Source organism: Cibotium barometz, chromosome 10 (genome assembly GCF_041138505.1).
Source record: "Cibotium barometz isolate CiBa-2024 chromosome 10, ASM4113850v1, whole genome shotgun sequence".
Lineage (NCBI taxonomy): Eukaryota > Viridiplantae > Streptophyta > Polypodiopsida > Cyatheales > Cibotiaceae > Cibotium > Cibotium barometz.
In genome coordinates, this window is record NC_141055.1 from 20,477,016 (window position 1) to 20,498,561 (window position 21,546).

General features: G+C 36.7%; 1 protein-coding gene across 1 annotated transcript; it reads left to right on the top strand.

Annotated features, from left to right (window-relative positions):
- Nucleotides 1-18,807: 18,807 nt before the first annotated feature.
- Nucleotides 18,808-20,989, top strand: LOC147634647 (uncharacterized). Its single transcript, XM_086803280.1, has 4 exons — nucleotides 18,808-19,048; nucleotides 20,007-20,206; nucleotides 20,308-20,768; nucleotides 20,863-20,989. Exons 1-4 carry the CDS (start codon nucleotides 18,808-18,810, stop codon nucleotides 20,987-20,989), a joined length of 1,029 nt encoding a protein of 342 aa, XP_086659406.1.
- Nucleotides 20,990-21,546: the final 557 nt, after the last annotated feature.

Genomic DNA, 21,546 nt, shown 5'->3' on the forward strand with positions numbered 1-21,546 from the left:
TATGAGTTGGCACTATAACTATGCCATAGTGTGAGTTGGCACTATAACTATGCCATAGTGTGAACCTAGCTATATGAGTTGGCGCTGTAACTACACCATAACTCTAGTAACCAAAGTGGTTATCATATAACCTATAAACTACTAGCAAAATATTAACCATAATCTCACTAGTGTGGAGGTGTCATCCTAGCATGTCATCCATATCCGCAACACTAAATGAGCTCAATACCTCAATATAGAGGGGATGGAGATAGAGGTATAAAGATACTTTCAAACCATCCACTAGAGGGGATGGAGATATTGTGAATGTAGATTCTTGCAAACCAATCCTGATATTAAGTCAAAAATTTAACCTTCAATCAAGCCATGGAGTCCTCTAGAATGTAGGTGGAGTTCCCAATATTGGAGTTGGTAGGTGAGTGGGGGTAAAGAGTAACAAGGTTTCGAGGTGTCCAATGAAGGTTGACAGAGTGCCCATAATGAGCCTTTTGGACCAAGAGATCTTTTAAATTAATGGATGAGTGGAAATAAGTGAATGTGAATTGGTTGTGTGAATTGGGTGAGGAGTAGTAGGAAGGTGTAAAACATTGGTAAATATGAGGTGAATTGGTGTGATCTGCAATTATGTGGAGTTAAAAATGAGGCAACGACAAAGTGAGTGTGATATACAAATATGTGGAGTAAAAAATGAGTGAATCTGTTGAAGTGTTTCTTCTTTAAGTGTGTGTGTTGGTTTGCATGTGTGCACATGTGTACATACATGTGTGTGCGTATGTATGTGTACATACATGTTTGTGTGTATATATGTGTACATACACATGTGTACATACATGTATGTGCGTACATATGTGTACATACATACATACGTGTATGTGTGTGCATGTGTATGCATGCATGCGCGTGTGTATAGAAAAACAATTGCATAAATGAAGCATAATGTATGTATAGACATACCTTCTTACCCATCTATAAGTTTATTATTACATCACATCATGTCTACCATTAATCGATCACTCAAGCACTCAACTTTATTAGCTCGCTACCTAGTATTATACTTCTATATAAGAAATGTTTGAGACCCTTCGCTAAATATATTAAAAAACCCTTTTCATGTACTTCAAATTTTTTCATCTAAAGACTTGTGTAATAAGCCGAAAGAAACACATGTTTTACTCATTTAGAATTCACACCTTCAATAGGACTAATGCATATGTGTAATAAGCCCATAGAAAGGCATGTTTTTCTCATTTAGAATTCACGTTGAAGTGTTTCTTCTTTAAGTGTGTGTGTTGGTTTGCATGTGTGCACATGTATACATACATGTGTGTGTGTATATATGTGTACATACATGTGTGTGTGTATATATGTGTACATACATGTATGTGCATATATATGTGTACATACATACATACGTGTATGTGTGTGTACATGTGTATGCATGCATGCGCATGTGTGTAGAAAAACAATTGCATAAATGAAGCATAATGTATGTATAGACATACCTTCTAACCCATCTATAAGTTTATTATTACATCAAATCATGTCTATCACTCAAGCACTGAACTTTATTAGCTCGCTACCTATTATACTTCTATATAAGAAATGTTCTAGACCCTTCGCTAAATATATTAAAAAAACCCTTTTCATGTACTTCAAATTTTTTCATCTAAAGACGTGTGTAATAAGCCGAAAGAAACTTATGTTTTACTCATTTAGAATTCACACCTTCAATAGGACTAAATGAATATGTGTAATAAACCCATAGAAAGGCATGTTTTGCTCATTTAGAATTCACACCTTCAATAGGGCTATTTATCAAATTTGATAATTTTAATGTTCTCTCCATGTCACTTTACCTTTAGATAACATCAAATGGAGTGGAAATTATAAAACAATGTTTTTGATTTATCCTAAACCAAGAACTCATGCTTAAGGTTTATATGGATCAAGAAAATTTTGTGAGCAAGATACCATGCATATTAGGTAGTAGACCGAATGGCAAGACACCATGCATATTAGGCAATAAACTCAATGGGTCCTTGGAGTCTTGACTAAATTTCCTTGATTCATGTAATCCTTTTCAATATAATCAAATCTAGATAACTTTTAAAGTGCTAATTCTAAGTTATTATTTTTTTCTTTATATATTAATTCTTTGCATCTTTGTTTAAAAATTATTATAATTGGGTGGATGTTGAGATTTTGTATGCTTTTGTCCATTTCCAAAAACTTTCATGGTAGCTTTCTACTTGGTGGCTTATATATTGACATGCAATAAGATGTAAAGGTGATCATGAGACCACAACTCACAACTTGCTTTCATTAAGTTATAAATACTTGAATAATTACATATTTAGTCATGGTGGTATATCTTTTGGTGCATTTCTCAATATTTGAAGCTTTCGTGTGCACATGTTATTTTTATATATCCAAGGTGGTGTTTTAAGAATATTATCTATAATAAATGGATGACAGCTTTGTACATTTGAGCCCATAATGGATATTTTTATCTCTCGTAAATGGATGATAGCTTTGTGCATTTGAAACCACAAAGGATTTTTTAAGGCGTTTGTACATACTTCTCCACTTTACTTTTTCTTTGCATTAAAGATTTGAAGAAAATATTTTTTATCAAGAATCAATGTTTATTTATACACCTTTAGTGCATAAGTCATATATGGGAAGAAGGTTTATGTCAATCCTTATGAATCATTAGAATTTACACATGCCACCAGCATGTTTTTTTTGCAGATTGAATGATTTATAAAAAGTGGGAAGTGAAATTTATTATTCTCTCACTATTGTTTTTGTTCTCTCTCTCTCTCTCTCTCTCTCTCTCTCTCTCTCTCTCTCTCTCCTTTTCATGTGTGTGCATGCACACCCTTTACTTAAAATAGGATGACAAAATAGAGTAATGGCATTATGATTATTTATGAAATTGAGAAAACTCTAATTATGATTAAATAAGTGTACACGATAATAAAACACAAAGCTCTTATTGCATTGAATTTCCACTCAAAATGAGCTAGGAATTATGTCAATTATAGCTCAACAAAGGAGCATTGGAGCATTTAGATCTAGTATCCCCTCCATGTTTCACTCCATCAAATCTCAATGAATCACTCTGTCTGTCCATGATTCTATGTCACATTAACGAATATCTTTATTGACCCATGTTTCTATGAAGCTACTACCCATATCACTATTTATAGTGTCACTAACTAATAACCTTTAAACACACATACCATATAGATAATGTTTCATCCTAGGCTCTTTAGACCTTAACTCATGCACATACACATACAAGGCTCATGTGCTCTCCCTCAAAAACACACACCATCCATCACTATAATTTCTAACACTCCCCCTTAGTGACGCCATTTAGTGATAGATTCCCCTAGCACTCATGCATACATACACGTGCATATGTGCACCTACACTCCAAGTCACATCATGACTCCAGTAGGCAAGTTGGCTCTAGTTTTTGACTTCACCTTTTACAAATGACCATACAAATCAACTTTTGACATTAGACCCTTAGTCTATTCCTTTTTCTAATGTGTATGCTTCTTCTCTTGCTCATGTGACTCACTCCCTACATTCCCTATGCCCCATGGCACAACATCTCTCAACAAACTAGCCTTGACTTGTTTTTAAAAAATATCTTACTTATCTTGCACCTTAGTATACTTTAAATCCTTCACACACACATAAAAAAACATGCACATGCACAAGCACAAGCACAAGCACAAGTACACGTACATGAATGCACGTATGCACACACGTGCACACACACACACACACACACACACACACACACTCACTCACTCACACAATTAATAAGAACTAATACTTTCCTCATGGAAAGACCCCTGCCAACACCTTCTAAAGAAAGGTCATTGTATGAGCTATCAACCTAGACTTCCATATACCCATACATCTAGTTAACTAGCCCTAAGTTAACTTCTTCTTTCACCTTAGTACACTTTAGTCCTTCACACACATAAACACACACTTAATAAGAAATAATACAAATATAAAACCACTTAAACATAACACTAATAGATTTCCATATAATGTGACCTAATATGTTCAACTACAAATAACAATCATGCATAATAAAATTATGTATATATTAATTTGACCCCACGATAGAGCTTCGTTGTTTATTTTGGAACTACCCTATAAACTTGTGTCCTTGTACCATCATTACATTTTAATAATTGCAAGGTATTTTCAAGGTATTCAACCCCACAATGCTCAATCAATAATTAGAGCTCCATTGTTTAATTCAGAACTACCCTCCTACCATCATTACAATCAAATACTAATAGTGAGTTTAGCAAGGTATTACAACCTTGTTTAAAAAACTATCTTCTGTAAATTTTCTTTGATTTTACAACATAAATTGATTTTTTCCCCATTATATCAACCTTTTTAGCACTCTCAATTATAATATTTTATTCAACATGAATAATGAGGTTTATATTAATATTATTGTTTACCCACTAAACATTTTGATTATTTGGTTTGCTTATAAATGATAATGAGCACTTTGACTTGTATAATGTTTTAATATAGTGGTTTTTGATGGCTTGTTATGGCTCATTTATTTGGACACCTTAATAATAAGCTTCATTTTTATAGTATTGATAACTATATACATTTACACTTATACTAGTACTCTCTCTCTCTCTCTCTCTCTCTCTCTCTCTCTCTCTCACACACACACACACACACACACACACACATACAAGCACACGCACAAGCACACTATATATAATATAATATTATATATATATATATATATATAATCCAAAGCTGCACATATTTACAAGCGTGCACACACACAATTTACACAAATTTTTTTCTTTGTCTATTTATATAGCTGAAAACAATACTTCTAATTAAAACCCATAACCTTTTAATGCCATAAACATCTTACACCTTCATCCTAGGGATATATGGAAAATAATAAAAAACAACAAGAATAAGCATCATGGATACAATATCACTATAGCCACCTTGCATACAAATACACATATATAGTAATAGACAATATTATAAAGGAGAACCCACTATGCATTTTTAACAATACATACTCACTATGCATCTTGATTACCTCGTTATAGTGGCTATAACCAACTTGTGTGCATAGAAAAGAACCTTGATTTCACTGTGCTTATCAAGAACACCACCTGTAATAATGCTACCATTGGGACTTGTGAAGATCCACTCAACTCTAAAGCCTCAAGGTTTTATCTACAATTGATCTAACTACATGGTATACCTTCTCTTTGAAGTAGCCAAAATCTTGAATAATTTATCTATTTTTTTAATCCTTCCTAATATTTCAATCTCCCCCCTACCCCCCTCTCTAATATTCAAACTCCCCCCCCTTCTCTCTCTCTCTCTCTCTCTCTCTCTCTCTCTCACACACACACACACACACACACACACACACGCACATGCACATGCACATGCATGTGCATGCGTGCGCGTGCCCACACACACACACAAAGTTGAATATTAATAACAATAATACTTTAACCATGGTTTTTTATTTTACACATTTATTTATCTGTTTTAATAGGACATTCTCATTATAAACAGTCAATACATTAGCTAACACATAAAATTCAACCACCTATAGTTTAAAGCATTGATTGAGTGCACATGCCCCATCAACCTCAACAAAGAGATCTAAAGTAGCCTTACTCGATGCCCCACTAGCCACCCATGAAAGCCAAGCCAAGAAAGAGAGTATTAGACAGCTAATAACCCATGTAATCCTTTTGTGCTATAGAATAAGAACCAAGTTCATGAACTAAATCACATTGACCTTCTTAAATTGCAAATATGGAGCACATTATTTTGGCCCTACCCCCAACCCACATTGCTAGCTAGCCATGGTTTTTGGGGCTTCATGATTCATCCCCTTACACCATCTCCCACCTAGTTAGCCTAGCTATTAGCTCCAATATTCTAGCCTTAATCTTAGCTAAACACTTCCCTTCTTTTATTATCCTTGTATTAATTATTTATAAATATTTTTATAAGCCCACATTCTTATCATCTTATTTACAAATTTAAATCTCCCAATAGCTTTCTGATAAGAACAACCTACCTACTAGAACATCAAAGCTTTGGTTAGGAGACAACTAAGGCAGGTTTAGCATCACATTAAAAAGGCTATGTGCATAGGCTACATGCAAATGTGAGATAATATACCTAGCTCTACCATAGTAAGGGTAAAGGGAGATATTTGGGGACACAAGTTCCTTGGGTTACATAGGTTAAATGGGAAAAAGTTGCACAACTTGGTAGGTCCCATGTTTGGTCTATTATCACCCAAAATCAAATGATGTGATTAGTTGGGTATAGTTGAAAACATAGGGTGGCCAACCAAGGCCTATCCTTTAGCTACCCCGGGGTAGTATAAATGGATGGGTATGGCAGCTTCCATCATACTTAGATCCTAATTTTGAGATATATTTTGATTGTATTGTGTACACTTCTTTCAAAATGCATACATCTTTCATCTTAATGTCTTTCTAGATTATCATCTAAGCTCCCTTACAAGAGCACATGGGTAGGAGGTAATTGCTATCAGCTATAATCTTTGCTTACAATAGTAATTTATATTATTCTCCACCTTGTTATCTTGCTAAATCTATCTTTTTCTGAAGATCCAATTCTTAAAACACAAGTTGTAATTTCTTACATGATATGCGAGCTTGTGCTCTTCATAGGGATATCTATGTTAACCTCTATGGGTAAAATTAGTGCTGTGGTTATTAACATTACCAATACTTGGGTGCCACACCCTATTTTAATATGTTTAGAAGGACATAAATTTTGTTATCCTCTACACTAAATGCTTAGTGTCAAGAGGTAATGGATACCTAGCTAGAATACATCAATCTACAAGTGCGATACACCTTGTACATAAGAGTTTTAGACCACGAGCACCCTCGACACATAGCCTTAGTTGGCCATATGTAAAAAGTGATCATCTCCCAAGTGAAGACATTGGGGTGGTGATGGTTGCTATGGATGGTCTGAGGGTTAGGTGGCCTAATGAGGTTCTTGTCTCCCAAGTCAAGACATTGTGACTAGCACAAGTGTAAGGCTAGCTACATAGTTACGTGGTCTTTTTGGGGAAACTCTAGCAAGTAGGTTCCACTATTGTTTCTATCTCAATGGCATCGTAAAGGTCACTTGCATGTAAGGAGATGTGTATGCTTGGGGCATATGATCTCTTTAGTTCTTTTTTGATCAAGCGTTCACATGCCCTCCATTTTTGTTACAGCCTCTTATTTCTTCTTCTTTTCCCCGCCGTGAATTTGATCGAGAATATCTTGGGGTAGAGGTCCATAGTGGCATTTTAACTTGTTGCCATTGAAATATCCTTCCATCTCAACCTCATCCAAGGTCTCTCTCTTTATAGTACCTTGAGAAGCAATTTCAGCCCCATTGAAATATATTTCCATCTCAGTCCCATCCAGGGTTTCTATCTTTACAGTGCCTTCAGGAGCAATTTCGGTGACCTTGTAGGGACCTTGGCCTATATACTTAAAAAAAATTGGTTTCCTTGACACTATACATGAGTACCATGTCTCTTAGTCCTTGAGTTAATCGACAAATCATATCTTGCATCATAGTCTTTTAGTATAAATTGCAATCCTTGCTCGCTTAGTTACTCTAAGGTAGCTAACCTCTTTGTGAGAGGGTTTACCTTGAGGTTATGTCATGCTACAATTCAAAGGCTTGGAACCAAGTGTTCCATTGACATGACTATGTTTAGCCCGAATGCAAGCTAAAAAATGTATTGTTAATAGCCACCTTGTATATGGTGTGGTAGGACAATAGAGAAAAGTATAACTTGTGTTCCCAATTGCTTCACATTGCCTCTACCATCTTGGTGTGAGAATGGTGTGCACATGATATCTTATTTGTGCTTTTAGCTTGGCCATTTGCTTGTGGGGGTAGTAAGGTGTTTGCAACTTTCTATGCACCACAAGGAACTCTTTAAGCAAGAACTCCAACACTTTGTTGATAAAATTTGTACAATGATTGAGGTTATGCCATGTTATAATTAGAAGGCTTAGAACCAAGTATTTCATTGACATGACTACTTTTAGATCAAATGCAGCCACCTTGCATATGGTGTGGTAGAGCAAAGTGCAACTTGTGCTCCTAGTCACTTCTCAATGCATCTACCATCTTGGAAAGAATGGTGCACAACATCTTGTTTATGCTTTTGGCTTGGCAATTTGCGTGTGGGTAGTAAGGTGTCGTGAGTTTTTGTAAACCACAAGGAACTGTTTGAGCAAGAACTTCAGCAAGAACTCCACCACTTTGTTTATAAAATGTGTACAATGTTCACTCTTTATTCTAGTGGGCAACCAAAACGAGTAATCAGATTCTGATAAAGAAACTTGGCGATAGATCTTGCGTCATCAGTCTACATAGCCTTTGGCCTCAACCCACTTTGGTGGTGATATTATAAAGCATGCATGGGTAATGGGACCCACAAAGTCTAAGCCCCATTTTTCAAATGGTTGTTCTAAAATTATATACATATGATCCTTCTCTTGGACCATGGAAAACCTTTGGCCTTAATTCCAGTGTTTTAACAAACTCCTCCATGTCTCCAAAGAGTGTAGGCCACACCACCATAGTCCAGCCTGGAGAACCTTGTGTCTCCATACGGCAAAGTGTTCTCTGCCTATGCTAGAATGAGCTTGCTCAAGGATGGTGAAAAAATCATCTTCATGCACATATTTCCTCATGTCTTCCTAACCTTTCTTGTAAAGCATTCCACTATTAATTGTGATAAGGGAGATCCTAATGGTTATATCCTTCTTAATTAAAAAAAATGAGGGAGAGATAGGCTGTAGGTTATAAACTTAGAGTGGTATTTGATCACAAAGATAAGAGAATGCACTAATTAAGTGTACTAGGATGATCAACAAGGAGAAATCACATATATCTATGCATCATAGTTATATATAGAGAAAACTATCAATATTAATGATCAAGACTCATATAATAAAAAAATGAAGTATTAAACAAGCCAAAGAGAAAACTACTTATATTAATGACCACAATTGAATCATGACCTATTAAACAAGCCAAAGAGAAAACTACTTATATTAATGACCACAATTGAATCATGACCTATTAAGAAAGCCAAGGAGATTTTCTTAATCCTAGATCTAAATTCCTTATTAAAAAACTAAGTAGCAAGAATTGTGTTCCCAAATCACTTTGTAAACACTCTTTAATTACACTTTGTAAACACTCTATGTTTACATCTATAAAATATGATAATTTTTTATACATTAGAATACACTATATACCTATCTTATAGAGCTATTATCTCCCCCGTTTTAAGAAATACCTTTTGATCAGATTCTATAGGCTAATAGATGAGATATTATGAGCTATAACTTTGTTGAATAAATTATCCCAAAATTTTCCACTGTTTGGCGGGGATTTCTAATTTTTGAGCAAAACCATCTGAGCATTTGAGCAAATTGGATCAGAATGTAGTTTTTTTGTGTCAAAGTTTATGAAAACAATCCAAGTGTATGGACCCCTTTTGTGAATAAAGGGGTCATATTGCTTAAGAAAAGAAATGGATATCCTCATTTCTGACTAAACAAGTTTTCTAACTCTTGAAGTTCATGAAATGAGGCCATGATTATGAAACCGTTTTGTAAATGAAGGGTCCATATTGCTCAATAAAAGAAACAATAAAAGAAGTGGTTATCCTTGTAAACTAATAAACCACAACAACTAGTTTTGTGATTGTAAAATCATCCTACAAGGCTTCCCATCATGAAGGTGTGCAATCTGCAAAAAGTATTATTATAATAGTCCTTTCAAATTTTGTTCAACATCATGAAGGTGTGCAATCTGCAAAAACCAGGCCTTGAGGCATGCAAGATAATGCTGTGAAGATCTCTTTTGTACTCAAGTTAGCTTGGTGACCAAAAATATTATCTTTTTTATCCATATAAGTTAATATGTAAATGATATAGCCCAATTTTAAGTCAAATACACTCACAATATTTTCTATTTTACTATTTGTTGTATTTTCCAATACATGCTCACATTATTTCAAATAAGTTTTCTACCTATGCAAATGAAAATGAAGACATGATTTATCACATAGAAGACATGTTCAAACTTTTGTGATGTAAAATCATCCTTCAAAATGTCCTACCACAATTATCAAGTGGAGAATAATTAGCACACTATCCTTGTGGTTCAAATTACTCATGGAAAAAAGGATTTCTTATATCCAATCCAAGGTACAAAAGGAAATGTAACAAATATAGCCAAATTTTAAGTCAATATTTTACACTCATAGTTTGGTATTTTGCTACTACTAGATGTGTTGAGTTCATGTTATTTCAAATAAGTTTCCTACAAAGCGTGTTGCCACAATTATCAACAAGTAGAGAAACAAACCAAAAATTTACACAAGGAGAAATGCAAAAGGCCCCAAAAACATTGTTCTTGTGGTTCAAAATCTTCATGGAAAAAAGGATTATTATAGATATCTTTTCATTTTGTATTCAACATCATGAAGGTTCAGTCTTCAAAAAAATACCATTTTTGTGGTTCAAAATCCTTATGGAAAAAGGATTATTATAATAGCCCTTCCATTTTTTGTTGACCATCATGAAAGTACAGTCTCCAAAAACTAAACCTCAAGGCATGCGGGACAATGCCTGGAATATCTCTTTTTTACTCAAGGTGGCTTGGTGAACAAACATATTATTTCTGCTATCCAATCCAAGGTATGAAAGGAAGATGTAATAAATATGTTTGCATGGAATATAGGCATCCAATTTGCGGGATCGTCCAATGAAGTCTTCACAATTGCAAGAAGGAAATGGAGAAATGTCAATCTTGTATTCAATACCTTTTTGCATTGATCCTTCTGTAGAAACAATGAACTCAGCATGCTCCATGGCCTTCACGACTGTTGCATCCTTAACAATGCATTTCATGACCAATGACCTCTGAATTCTATCTTCCATTTCTTTGGAGATTTTGTTTCGCCATCTGATTGCTTTGCCATCTCGACGCCGAGGTCGATCTTCATGCAATACTATTGTTTCATCATGGGCTTGAATTGGTGAAGCACAACTTGCACCCACCATCGGAGTTGACACTCCTAATATGACAAACCCCGAGCTTGTCAACCTGGCAATCTCTGCACTTGTCAAGGATGTTCCTGATGGAACCTTCCACCTTCCTGGTGATGGTCCTGGAATACCTGTAATGCTAGTTGATGGCTTCCACGTGTGGGTTACATCATTTCCACAAAACCAAATCATTTGGGAGCGCACTCCAATTGGTGTTTGAATCCTCCCAAAGAATGATGGTGCAACAACTCCACGTCGATTTTCACGATCCTTTATATTGACAAGCTTGTTACATTTTCCTCCTTGTCCAAGCCAAGCCTGGCAACGGACTTGGCTTGTTATAGGAACTCTTCGCAATGCCCAATTTGCATCATGCACTTCATATTCTTGTACACTCTTGGAATCATCATCCTCAAAACTCTCTGTTGCAAATTTAGTACTAGATTTTGAAGACATGGAGTATCTTTTCTTATTTGCATAACTGTACTCAGGGCGGTGACTATCATCCTCACATATATTTGAAGGCATTGACTTTGGCCTTTTCCTTCGCACAGTCTTGTCATCTCCATCATTAAAACATACTTCAGATGCAACACCCATTTCCTTTGCAACATCACTTGTTAGATCAACAACTGTTTTGGCACTAATGTCAATCCGAGATTTTAAAGATCTTTTTTTAAAGGTCTCCAGACTCGGCCCACTTCCGATAAACTGGCCCTTCAAAAAAGATGTGTATCTAGCGCTTTGTAAAATTGCATTTGAGAGGTCACTAATAGAGGCATTGTAGAGACCAACATATTTGACATGGTTCAATCCAGCCCTCCAACTACCATGAATAGACTCTGCTAGATTTGTTCGAGGTATCAAGTACTTCTCGTTATCTGACATACTCTGCAAAGATATTGTAATGGCAAAATTACATTATTAACATGACAAAAAAAATTCAAGAGAAATATAAAACCAACCTCTATAATGTAGTGGCCCCAATGGGAAATCCTAGCATGCCACCATGCAAACCAAGTTTCAAGCCGTGGCAAGTCTAAGTCACTTGCATGGCCTGCATTCCACCATGCCCTTAGGCTTCTCATTTCGACTTCTGCAGCTTGCTCTGTAGAGGCATCCTTCCAGCTTCTACATCGGATTTTAAATTCCTCTTGGCTGCCAACTTTTATACATGCCTTTGCATGGGAATGAAGACTTTGCTCCCAATGGAAAAGGCAAGAACGCTCTTTCCCTTCCATTATATTGTTAGGGCCACCATTGAAAGTGGCACGTACAGCTCTCCAGTTGGCTTGGGCCTTAGGATAAAAGGATTATACACATGGCAAGCCATGGTAGTCCAATCTTTCATTCGCTTCACAAAGTCAAACAACATCCAACAATGACCCAGTTCTCCTCCAGGTCTCATTTTATTTACCAAATCAACCCCTAAACTAGAACCTTGGGTAGACATTTTAAATACACGACACCTGCTGAATGAACTATGTTGCAATTGTCCAGGAAACACTACACTTTGGAAATAATTATATCTACAATGTCTTTTCAAGTATAAAATCCCATCTAGCCCTGACACAGGTCGAGAGTCACGTCGACCCTCCTCAATCCATCTTGATAATCTACACAGACATAAAGTTGATCAATATTCATTGTGATAACATAATTTAATAAACCAATGCAATAACAAATGTTATGGTAATTACCTTCTTTTGTCAAGCAAAGGTTCACATTGTTTTAGCAAATCTTGTAGCTCAACATCCGACATCTTAATCCCATCTTGCACATTTTTAGACAATAAAGTTTCCAGAATAATGTCTTGGACAATTATATTTTGTATCCCTTTAGGGCATACAGCACCACCAGCCCTCACCATTTCAGAAACTTTGGTTTTAATGGCATCCTTTCTTCTTCTAGTCAAACCATCTCCAACGGGATGATTATGATGGCCATGGTGTATGACTGCACGAGTAAGATTCACACCATCTCTACATTCTGGCATGCAGAGTAACATTTCACAGTAACATCTCTCCAAGCAAATTGGTGGACGACCACAATGTATACATGATAAGGAGCCATATGATTCAATTGACACATTTGCTGGGGCCACTCTAATCAATCTCCCATCCCATTGTGTCTCATTCTCTATCCCAATTCTTTCTTTATAACCACAAGTTGCATTTATACAACGGAGGTGACCTCCACATTCCTTTCTACGAACCACACCAGGAAATACTATATTTGTTGTAATAGGATCGCTCCAAACATGACCATCAAATTTTGACTCCGTACCTTTTGTGCGATGTTTCATTGAAGTAGCTGGTAGCTCAAAGAAAACATCACCATCATAAGTAGAAGGCAACTCATCCACAGTGACGTGCATTCCAACCTTCTCATAGGCCTCACGCAATCTGTTCTTTATAGGTAGTTGCATAATAATCTCAATGACACTATGTTGTTTGTCATTCTCAATGTTGCTAGCTGAATCATGTTTCCTTGCCTCATCATTTTTGTTGCAAATAGAGTAGAAATCTTTTTTGTTTTCGTGCACTAGAGTCTTCTGAAGTTCATTGTCATCAAGCTTGAATCTTTCTCCCTTCACGGTGAAAATATCACCAAACTGCGCATCAAGGTGAAACATTTTGTATCCATCGTCATGGACTTCGTATTGCAGCTCCATTGTCAAATCAGACCCATTATCACCAAAGTGCTGATGGGACAGATATGGACCCAAGTGTGAATTTAAAATGGCTAGCAAGCACCATCTCTGACAACACTCCTCTACCTATGGAAGTGCGAACAAGCATATGCAAAGATCTATCCTCATTCTAAATTGTGACAGATTCCATAAGAACGGAATGGTTGAGCTGTGCAACTCAATGAGATGAAGTCCAAAGGGTGAGATCAAGAGCAGAGTGTTCATTTCAAGAACTTATTTTAAACAAGAGTCTGCCGCAAGAAAAAATGCTCACAAATGCTTTGCACACACTGCCCATTGTTTATACTCACAACTTTGTAAGATAGGTCTTGTGAAAGTCGGCACAAGTGTGACAATGGTACTGAACCATGATGTAAATTTTAGCCATCATTTGTTAACAACAATACTATAATACCATGGACTCTTAGACCTTTTAATCCCCAACCTTTCTTTGACACGTATGGGAGTTATTGCAAGCCATTCTCGCTAGCAATGACATTTCATTATTGCTACATAAAGTTGATAGATAGATATAAATTATAACTGTGGCGAACAAGAAATGGTTGGTTAGCACATCTCTAACCTTTTGAATCTAAATTATGATGTTAAAAATATGCCGAAAGACTGTTTCATCGATTATAGGGGTCTATTGGACTCTATCTTTCATCAATTATTAATGAAAGGTAGAGGCCAATAGACACCTTTCGTCGACGAAAGGGGTCTATGGGCCTCTATCTTTCATGAACCATTAATTAAATATAGAGGTTAATAGACCCCTTTCGTTGACGAAAGGGGTCTATTGGCCTCTATATTTAATTATTCTCTCCAATAGGTGTCTATCATTAATTGAATATTAATCAAAAAAATATTTAATTGTATGTCGACCTCACACAGTAAAATAATCAACCTCACAATTATGAAAAATTATCAACCTCACACAGTAATGATGTTTAATTAAATGATCACTCATCATTGCTGCATTCTCATTAGCAATCGAATTCGTATGATAATCATTATAAGTCATGGTTCCTATTAACATCATAGTTTGGTAGCATAGATTGTAATTAAAGCCAATAGACCCCTTTCGTCGACGAAAGGGGTCTATTGGCCATTCATTTTCATGAGAGCCCTTGGATGAATTATGGATTGGATCGGCCATCGCCGCCCTCGCCCTCGTGATGACTCGCGACCCACCCGCACGCCACCCCCATGTCTCTCTGTACTCTAGGCTCTCATGAAAATAAATGGCCAATAGACCCGTTTCGTCGACGAAAGGGGTCTATTGGCCTTTAAATTTTCTTAAGGGCTCATGAAAATGAAAAGCCAAAATACCCCTTTCGTCGACGAAAGGGGCCTTTAAATTTTCTTAAGGGCTCATGAAAATGAAAAGCCAAAATACCCCTTTCGTCGACGAAAGGGGTATTTTGGCCTTTCATTTTCATGAGGAAAAAGGGGCCCCAAATTTGAAAAAAAAACGTTTGTCTTAATTCTCCTCATTAGTCTCTTAAACACCAACCATAAATGCCATAACTTGAACTGATATCCCTATGAAAAAGCGACTTAAAACTTCAAACAACCATTTTGTTTTTTTGCAACTGTGTTAGCAGACACACGATATCACACGATATTTTCATGAAATTTTTTATAACAATAAAATCATGAGAATCTTACACAAATAACAAGAAGACGGTATCCTTAAATGACCGACAAATTTTGGCATCGTTTTCATGAAATTTTTTATAACAATAAAATCATGAGAATCTTACACAAATAACAAGAAGACGGTATCCTTAAATGACCGACAAATTTTGGCATCGTTTGGGGGTGGCCCACCTTTTTCCTCATGAAAATGAAAGGCCAAAATACCCCTTTCGTCGACGAAAGGGGTATTTTGGCCTTTCGTTTTCAATCTTCAACGCCTTTCGTTTTCATCAACGCTCTGCCTCCCTCGCCCTCGCCCTTGCTCTACATCGCGGTATACAAATCATCAAGGCTCTGCCTCCCTCGCCCTCGCCCTTCTCTGCATAATCATCAACTCTCTGCCTCCCTCGCTCTTGCTCTGCATGGCGGTATACAAATCAACGCTCTGCATGGCGGTATACTCCCCATGTGCTTGGCGCGACGTCGAGAGGTGCTGACATGGCGGTATACTCCCCATGTGCTTGGCGCGACGTCAACCTGTGGGTGGACGGCGTCTCAACCTGTCATGGCCACGCAAGTCTGAAAGGTATGCACACGTCGCACGTCGCTCTTGTAGATCTTTTTATTATTGGGGGTGGAGCAAAACAATATAGTACGTAAGTTGAGACTTCGACGATGTTGGCCTTCTTTCCGCTGCGCGAGACAGCTTGCGTGTATCCTCCCGGCTTGACAGAGTATGAACTAACTGGTTTGAAGTTGGCAAAATGCAACACACAAAATAGATATGAAGACGGCTCCAGAGATCACACTGCGGAACCCTATATATATATATAGCAGAATACAAATTCGCCACGTTCCAGCCTTTGAGTTGCGGAAAGTTAAAGTAAAACTTATTAAAGCGGAACCCTATATATATGCACACGCCTTTTCCTCTTGTAGATCTTGATGCATCAGTAAGGCTCTTAATTAATTAAAGAAACAGAAGACTAATACATTGTCATGTCCATCATTGCCTGTCGTATGTATGTTGTTGTTTGCAACGTCAGTGCCAAGCATCGTGCAGGACTGTGTTGTTATTTTCAACCACAATTAAAGGATTGATTGTCATTGGCCGACGGCATGTATGTATGTATGTTGTACCTTTAGACATTCCGTATGTGCTACATGGAAAAGAGACGCTTGTCAAACTGGCACAATAGGATGGAATTATAGAGTTTTTACCATGATTGCAAGGATCTATGCCATGAAGGATAATGAAGAATATTAAATGGTAACCTAGAGCAGCATACTATGTTTGCAGCATCAACTTGGATATTTTGAAGTTCGATACCTCTCAAGGCTTCTATGATTGTTGGTTGCCTATTTTGAGTAGTAGAAGAGACTCAGTAGGAGTTTTATGATCAAGATTCTTTGTGCTTTCCCCCAATATCTCCCTTATGATATCAGGGAGGTATTAAAGATGTTTAAAATGCAAAAAAACATGTCTTTTCTAGTCAGTCATTGCAAATTGGTTGACTAGATTATTATTGCACAATGAACATATATACCAAGCTGTATAAACAAAATACCCTGTGTGGTTTAAGGGCACATCACGTTGTTTTCCTATACACCACATGATATTGACATATGTACGCATAGTACTTGGAGATTTTTCGCTTCCCTTTTAGACACATGCACTATTATGAAAATAAGGCAAGGAGACGAGGAGGCCTTAGGAGACACAACACTATTTGAGATATTGTACGCTTTTAAGGTTAATAACTTGTTCTTGTATGCTTAATAACTTTTTCTTGTATGCTTTTGTTGTCCAGCTAGTCTCCTCAAGCCCCATCATCTCGTCAAGTGCAACTTCAATTAGCAGCATCACGATCAAGCTTCAGGTATTTTCTATTTTGAAGCCTCTTGGGGTTTCTTTGTATGCTACTGAAGTAATGCTGGGACTTAATTGACCTTGTAAGTCTATTCTAAGGAATGTTTATTTTATCTACAACACTTTCGGATGGTGTTTCACAAGAGGTGACAGATGAAATTGAACAATCATGGGATTCTTGTTGGAGGGATGTAAATGCAGAATTTGAGGCACAGATTGTTGATGATGCTGATTGGTCATTTTTGTCTCGAAAGATGTTTTTTGTGTGGGAGGGGAATCACCGTACTGTTGCATGGATGTCTCTAATTGAGGAGAAATTCAAGACATCAAAGGCATGGCATATTCGAGTTTTAGCAAGTTTTATTACTCCAGAGAAAGAAACAGAAATGAAGCTAATAGCTGCTCTTCAAAGGTTCAATCTGTAAATGCGAGTTCTTACTTATATGTGTTACCTTTTTTCGAGCTTTTAAGGGTTTTGTGAACAATTCTTAATATGTTTGAAGCTATGTATTTTTTATTTTTCAGCCTTAATGAAACAGCAATTATTAAAACAAATCTCAAGGATTATTTGTTCAACACGAAGACAATGTGTTCATGTGATGAGAATGAGTACTTATCACTTTTTTCTGAGGAAGAAAAAAAGACACTTGAAAAGCATAGGGCAAATGAAAGCAGTAAAGGATCAAGTACTTGGTATCCTTGGACATCTCTGATGCTAGGGAGAATGGTATTTGCAGTAAGTTTCATACCATTTGTCATGGATGTCTTTTAAATTAGAACTAACTAATTCATTGTACTCATTCATCTCTTTGGAATATATTTTAGCCACTATACAAGCAAGATTATGAGGCAAAGCTAAAGGAACTTCAGCCAAATTTGAGTGTTGCTGATATGGAGAAATCACTTAAAAGTATTCGAAAGGATGTGAATCTCAAGTATGGTCGAAAAATGATCAAGGTATGGTTAATTTAATGATTCTTAACATAAAGTTGACTTTTTAAAGTGTTCAAGTGTTTTTTGAGATTGGTCATATGATCTTTGTTTACAAAATGATCAAGGTATGGGATATGCATGTATTGTATGATTAAAAAATACAGTTGAGTGTGACGATTGCATGTACTGTTTATATGATCAAGGTATGGGATATGCATGCATTGTATGATTAAAAAATACAGTTGAGTGTGACGATTGCATGTACTGTTTATATGTAGATTCTGTCTATTGTCAAACCAACAAATGGTGAAGATTGGTTTAATATCTTGTGGAGCCTCCCATTTGATGATAAATCACCCATTGTCACATTGGAAAAGTTGTATAACATCTCCATTGCAAAAGTCTCAAAGGAGACACAACTAGCAACCCTCAGAAACTTAGGGTCAGATTCAAATTTGAGAACAAGTTATGGGATGCCAAAAGTTGATAGAGAATTCATAAAGTGGATGGCGAAAGAGGCATGGATGGATCAGTTGCTTTGTGAATATGAGAGGTTACTCTCTCAGGTCTTGGTTGCTAGTCAACAAGCTAGCTTTGTGCTTCCTCAAGATCCTACGTTGAGAGAGTATTTTGGGGAAATACAAGCAATGAACAGACTTGAACTTTATGAAGATTTAAAGGATTCAATGACTGTTGCTATAGCTGCAAACAGGACAAATGGAGATGACGAGGGCATCTCGACGATTGGTATGCAATACATGTTTTTTCCTTTTCAATTAAAAATCCATCCTTAAGTATTTCACTTTTGTACTAAGACTCTTATTGTATGCAGATTCTTGCAATCCTTAAAAGCTATTGGTAAGATTGAAAAATTGTTGCCCATATGTCGAGTATGGACAAAAATTCAGGACTTAAAATTCTGTATGTACTCTCCAAACATGATAGAAAAAGAAGGGAAGCAAGTGCTCTCTGAGTGGGAGAGAAAGAACTGCCCGTGGTGGCTCGATATGAAAAAAGGATGTTGCATCGAGGAGGAGGTAGAGCTGTACACACAGCATAAAAAGGGAGAGATGGGTTCATCAAGCTCAAATTCAGTCCATGAGGATGATGCAGTCATTGAGGTTCAAAAAACACTTGAGAAGATGACTAAAAAGGACAAAGATTCAAGTATGGAACTAAAGAAGGGTGGTAGGCCACCAAAAAATCCTAGTACTAATAATGGTAAGTTCTCTTGATCTTTTTTCAAGCTATTATTTGTTTGTGTAACATATGTTGTTATCACTTTGTGTCTTTACATATGTGGTGTGGGTACAGATGTGCAGATACTACAGTTTACACCCATTCTGAAAGGATGTAAATGGAAAGATAGGTCTGTCCGCTTTTTGTACATTCCATTGACCTCTCTAACTTTGAATCAGAGTGGCACATGTGATGCTTCACATTGCAAGGTTTGGTGCTATGATTATGTCGAGTTTGGGAAGCAATTGTCTGTCTTAAACTTCACACAAGCCTATATAGACATGAAGGAATACTTTGTGGGTCTTGGAGGTGAAAGAAAAACAAGAAATGGTAAGAGTGTTGCTTGGGCTGCAGATTTTGTCATTATTGATCTGCCTACATAGCTAGAAGCTCTTGGAGTAGAGGATTCCACATCTCCATCTTGGAGTAGAGGATTCCACATCTCCATCTTGGAATTTATTAACAGAGGACCATGTACGCTACTCCTTGCTAGTAGCGGCCACAGTTGTTTCAGATTCTGGCTGGATCCTAGTTATGTGTGCTCCTCATGTTCTTCATTTGGTTGAGCGTTATGCTAGGATTAGTAGATTGGAGTTTGCATGTCGAATGTACATGCAATGCTTGGATGCATATTGCACAATCAAAGTTGGTGGTATTGATCATAAGGTGAGACAATTGTCATACAATGACCTGTTGAAAGAATTTATGCTCTCGTATAATGAAATGGCTTGTACTAAGTATATGTTTAATTCTTTTCTTATCTTTAGGTGGATGTTGTGGTTTTATGCCTTCTTCATCGGGCTGGTATGTCTTGTGTTTGTAATCCTGGAAATGCTTCCGTGGTTGGTACCAAATTGGGCATTGCTTTTGGAAGTAGTTTGTTTCATCATTATTTACCAACAAGTGAGCAGACTATAAAACATGGAGAGAGTATTCCATGGAGAGGTGCATTGGAGAAGGCTCCATGCATGATGTTGTACTTCTTGGAGTTCTTGTGTCCAATTTCTGGACATGTGGTGGACTTAGGTGCTGGGACTGGTTCTATGCAAAAAGCATGCGTGCATTCTGGGAGAGCATGCTTATCTATTGAGAATGATCCTGACATTTGCAATTCTATATTGCAACCATTTTTGGATGGACAGAAAGGAAAGGGAAATGTGTTAAGCAACTATGGGACTCTAAATGATTCCGAAGATGTGGAAATGGTTGTTAATCTTCCAGACGACTAGTAAGTATGTTACTCTCGTGTTTAATCTTTTTAAACTTATTTGTTGGAGAATATTATTATCAATGAGGCATTGATATTGATTGATCTATTTTAGCTTTTTGCCTTCTTATGCAGGTGCTATGGCTGAGATGATGTGTAATGACATTGCATTCAATGCCCCCATCAAAGAGAGAAGGCATCGTCGCAATATCTATGTGGATGACATTAGTAAAGAAGATTGAGTCTAGTGATTTGACATGAGTTTTTCCCTTCAAGCATTGAGTCTAGAGATTTGACATGAGTTTTTCCCTTCAAGCAATTCATTTTGCTTGTGATGCCCTAGTATTGAACATGCATAACTTTTGTGGTGTCTTGCACCTATTTCATTTGCTAGAGATGTAGTAATCATATTGAAGAACTATTAGTACATCATGTGAGTACCCACCATGAATATTAATCTCAATATCGCATATTCAATTTTGAGCATGTTGGTTTCATAAAACTTTTTCTATTTGCTAGAGATGTGATAATCATGTCATATCTTAATTAAGGTTTGCATGTCAAAACTATGAGTTGTGTACAAATGATCATCATGGTGAATTGAATCTTGAAGTATCTCCTTGCAACTAATAAATGTTTCGGCATAGATGCATGCAAATTTGCACCCTAAATTCTTCACCATGTGACTTGCAATCATTTCATCATCACTATCTATCATGGTAGTATGAATGATGGATGATGTAGGTGGAGGGTGTTGAAATGAAGTAGACATGAAAAGTAGTTTTGTGAATAAAGGGAT

Bases quoted from the DNA above. Each gene is read 5' to 3' on its own strand.
- LOC147634647 (XM_086803280.1), top strand. From the start codon at position 18,808: ATGGCGAAAGAGGCATGGATGGATCAGTTGCTTTGTGAATATGAGAGG. The intron at 20,207-20,307 runs GTGAGACAATTG...TCTTATCTTTAG, and splicing joins TTGGTGGTATTGATCATAAG to GTGGATGTTGTGGTTTTATG. The intron at 20,769-20,862 runs GTAAGTATGTTA...GATCTATTTTAG, and splicing joins GTTAATCTTCCAGACGACTA to CTTTTTGCCTTCTTATGCAG.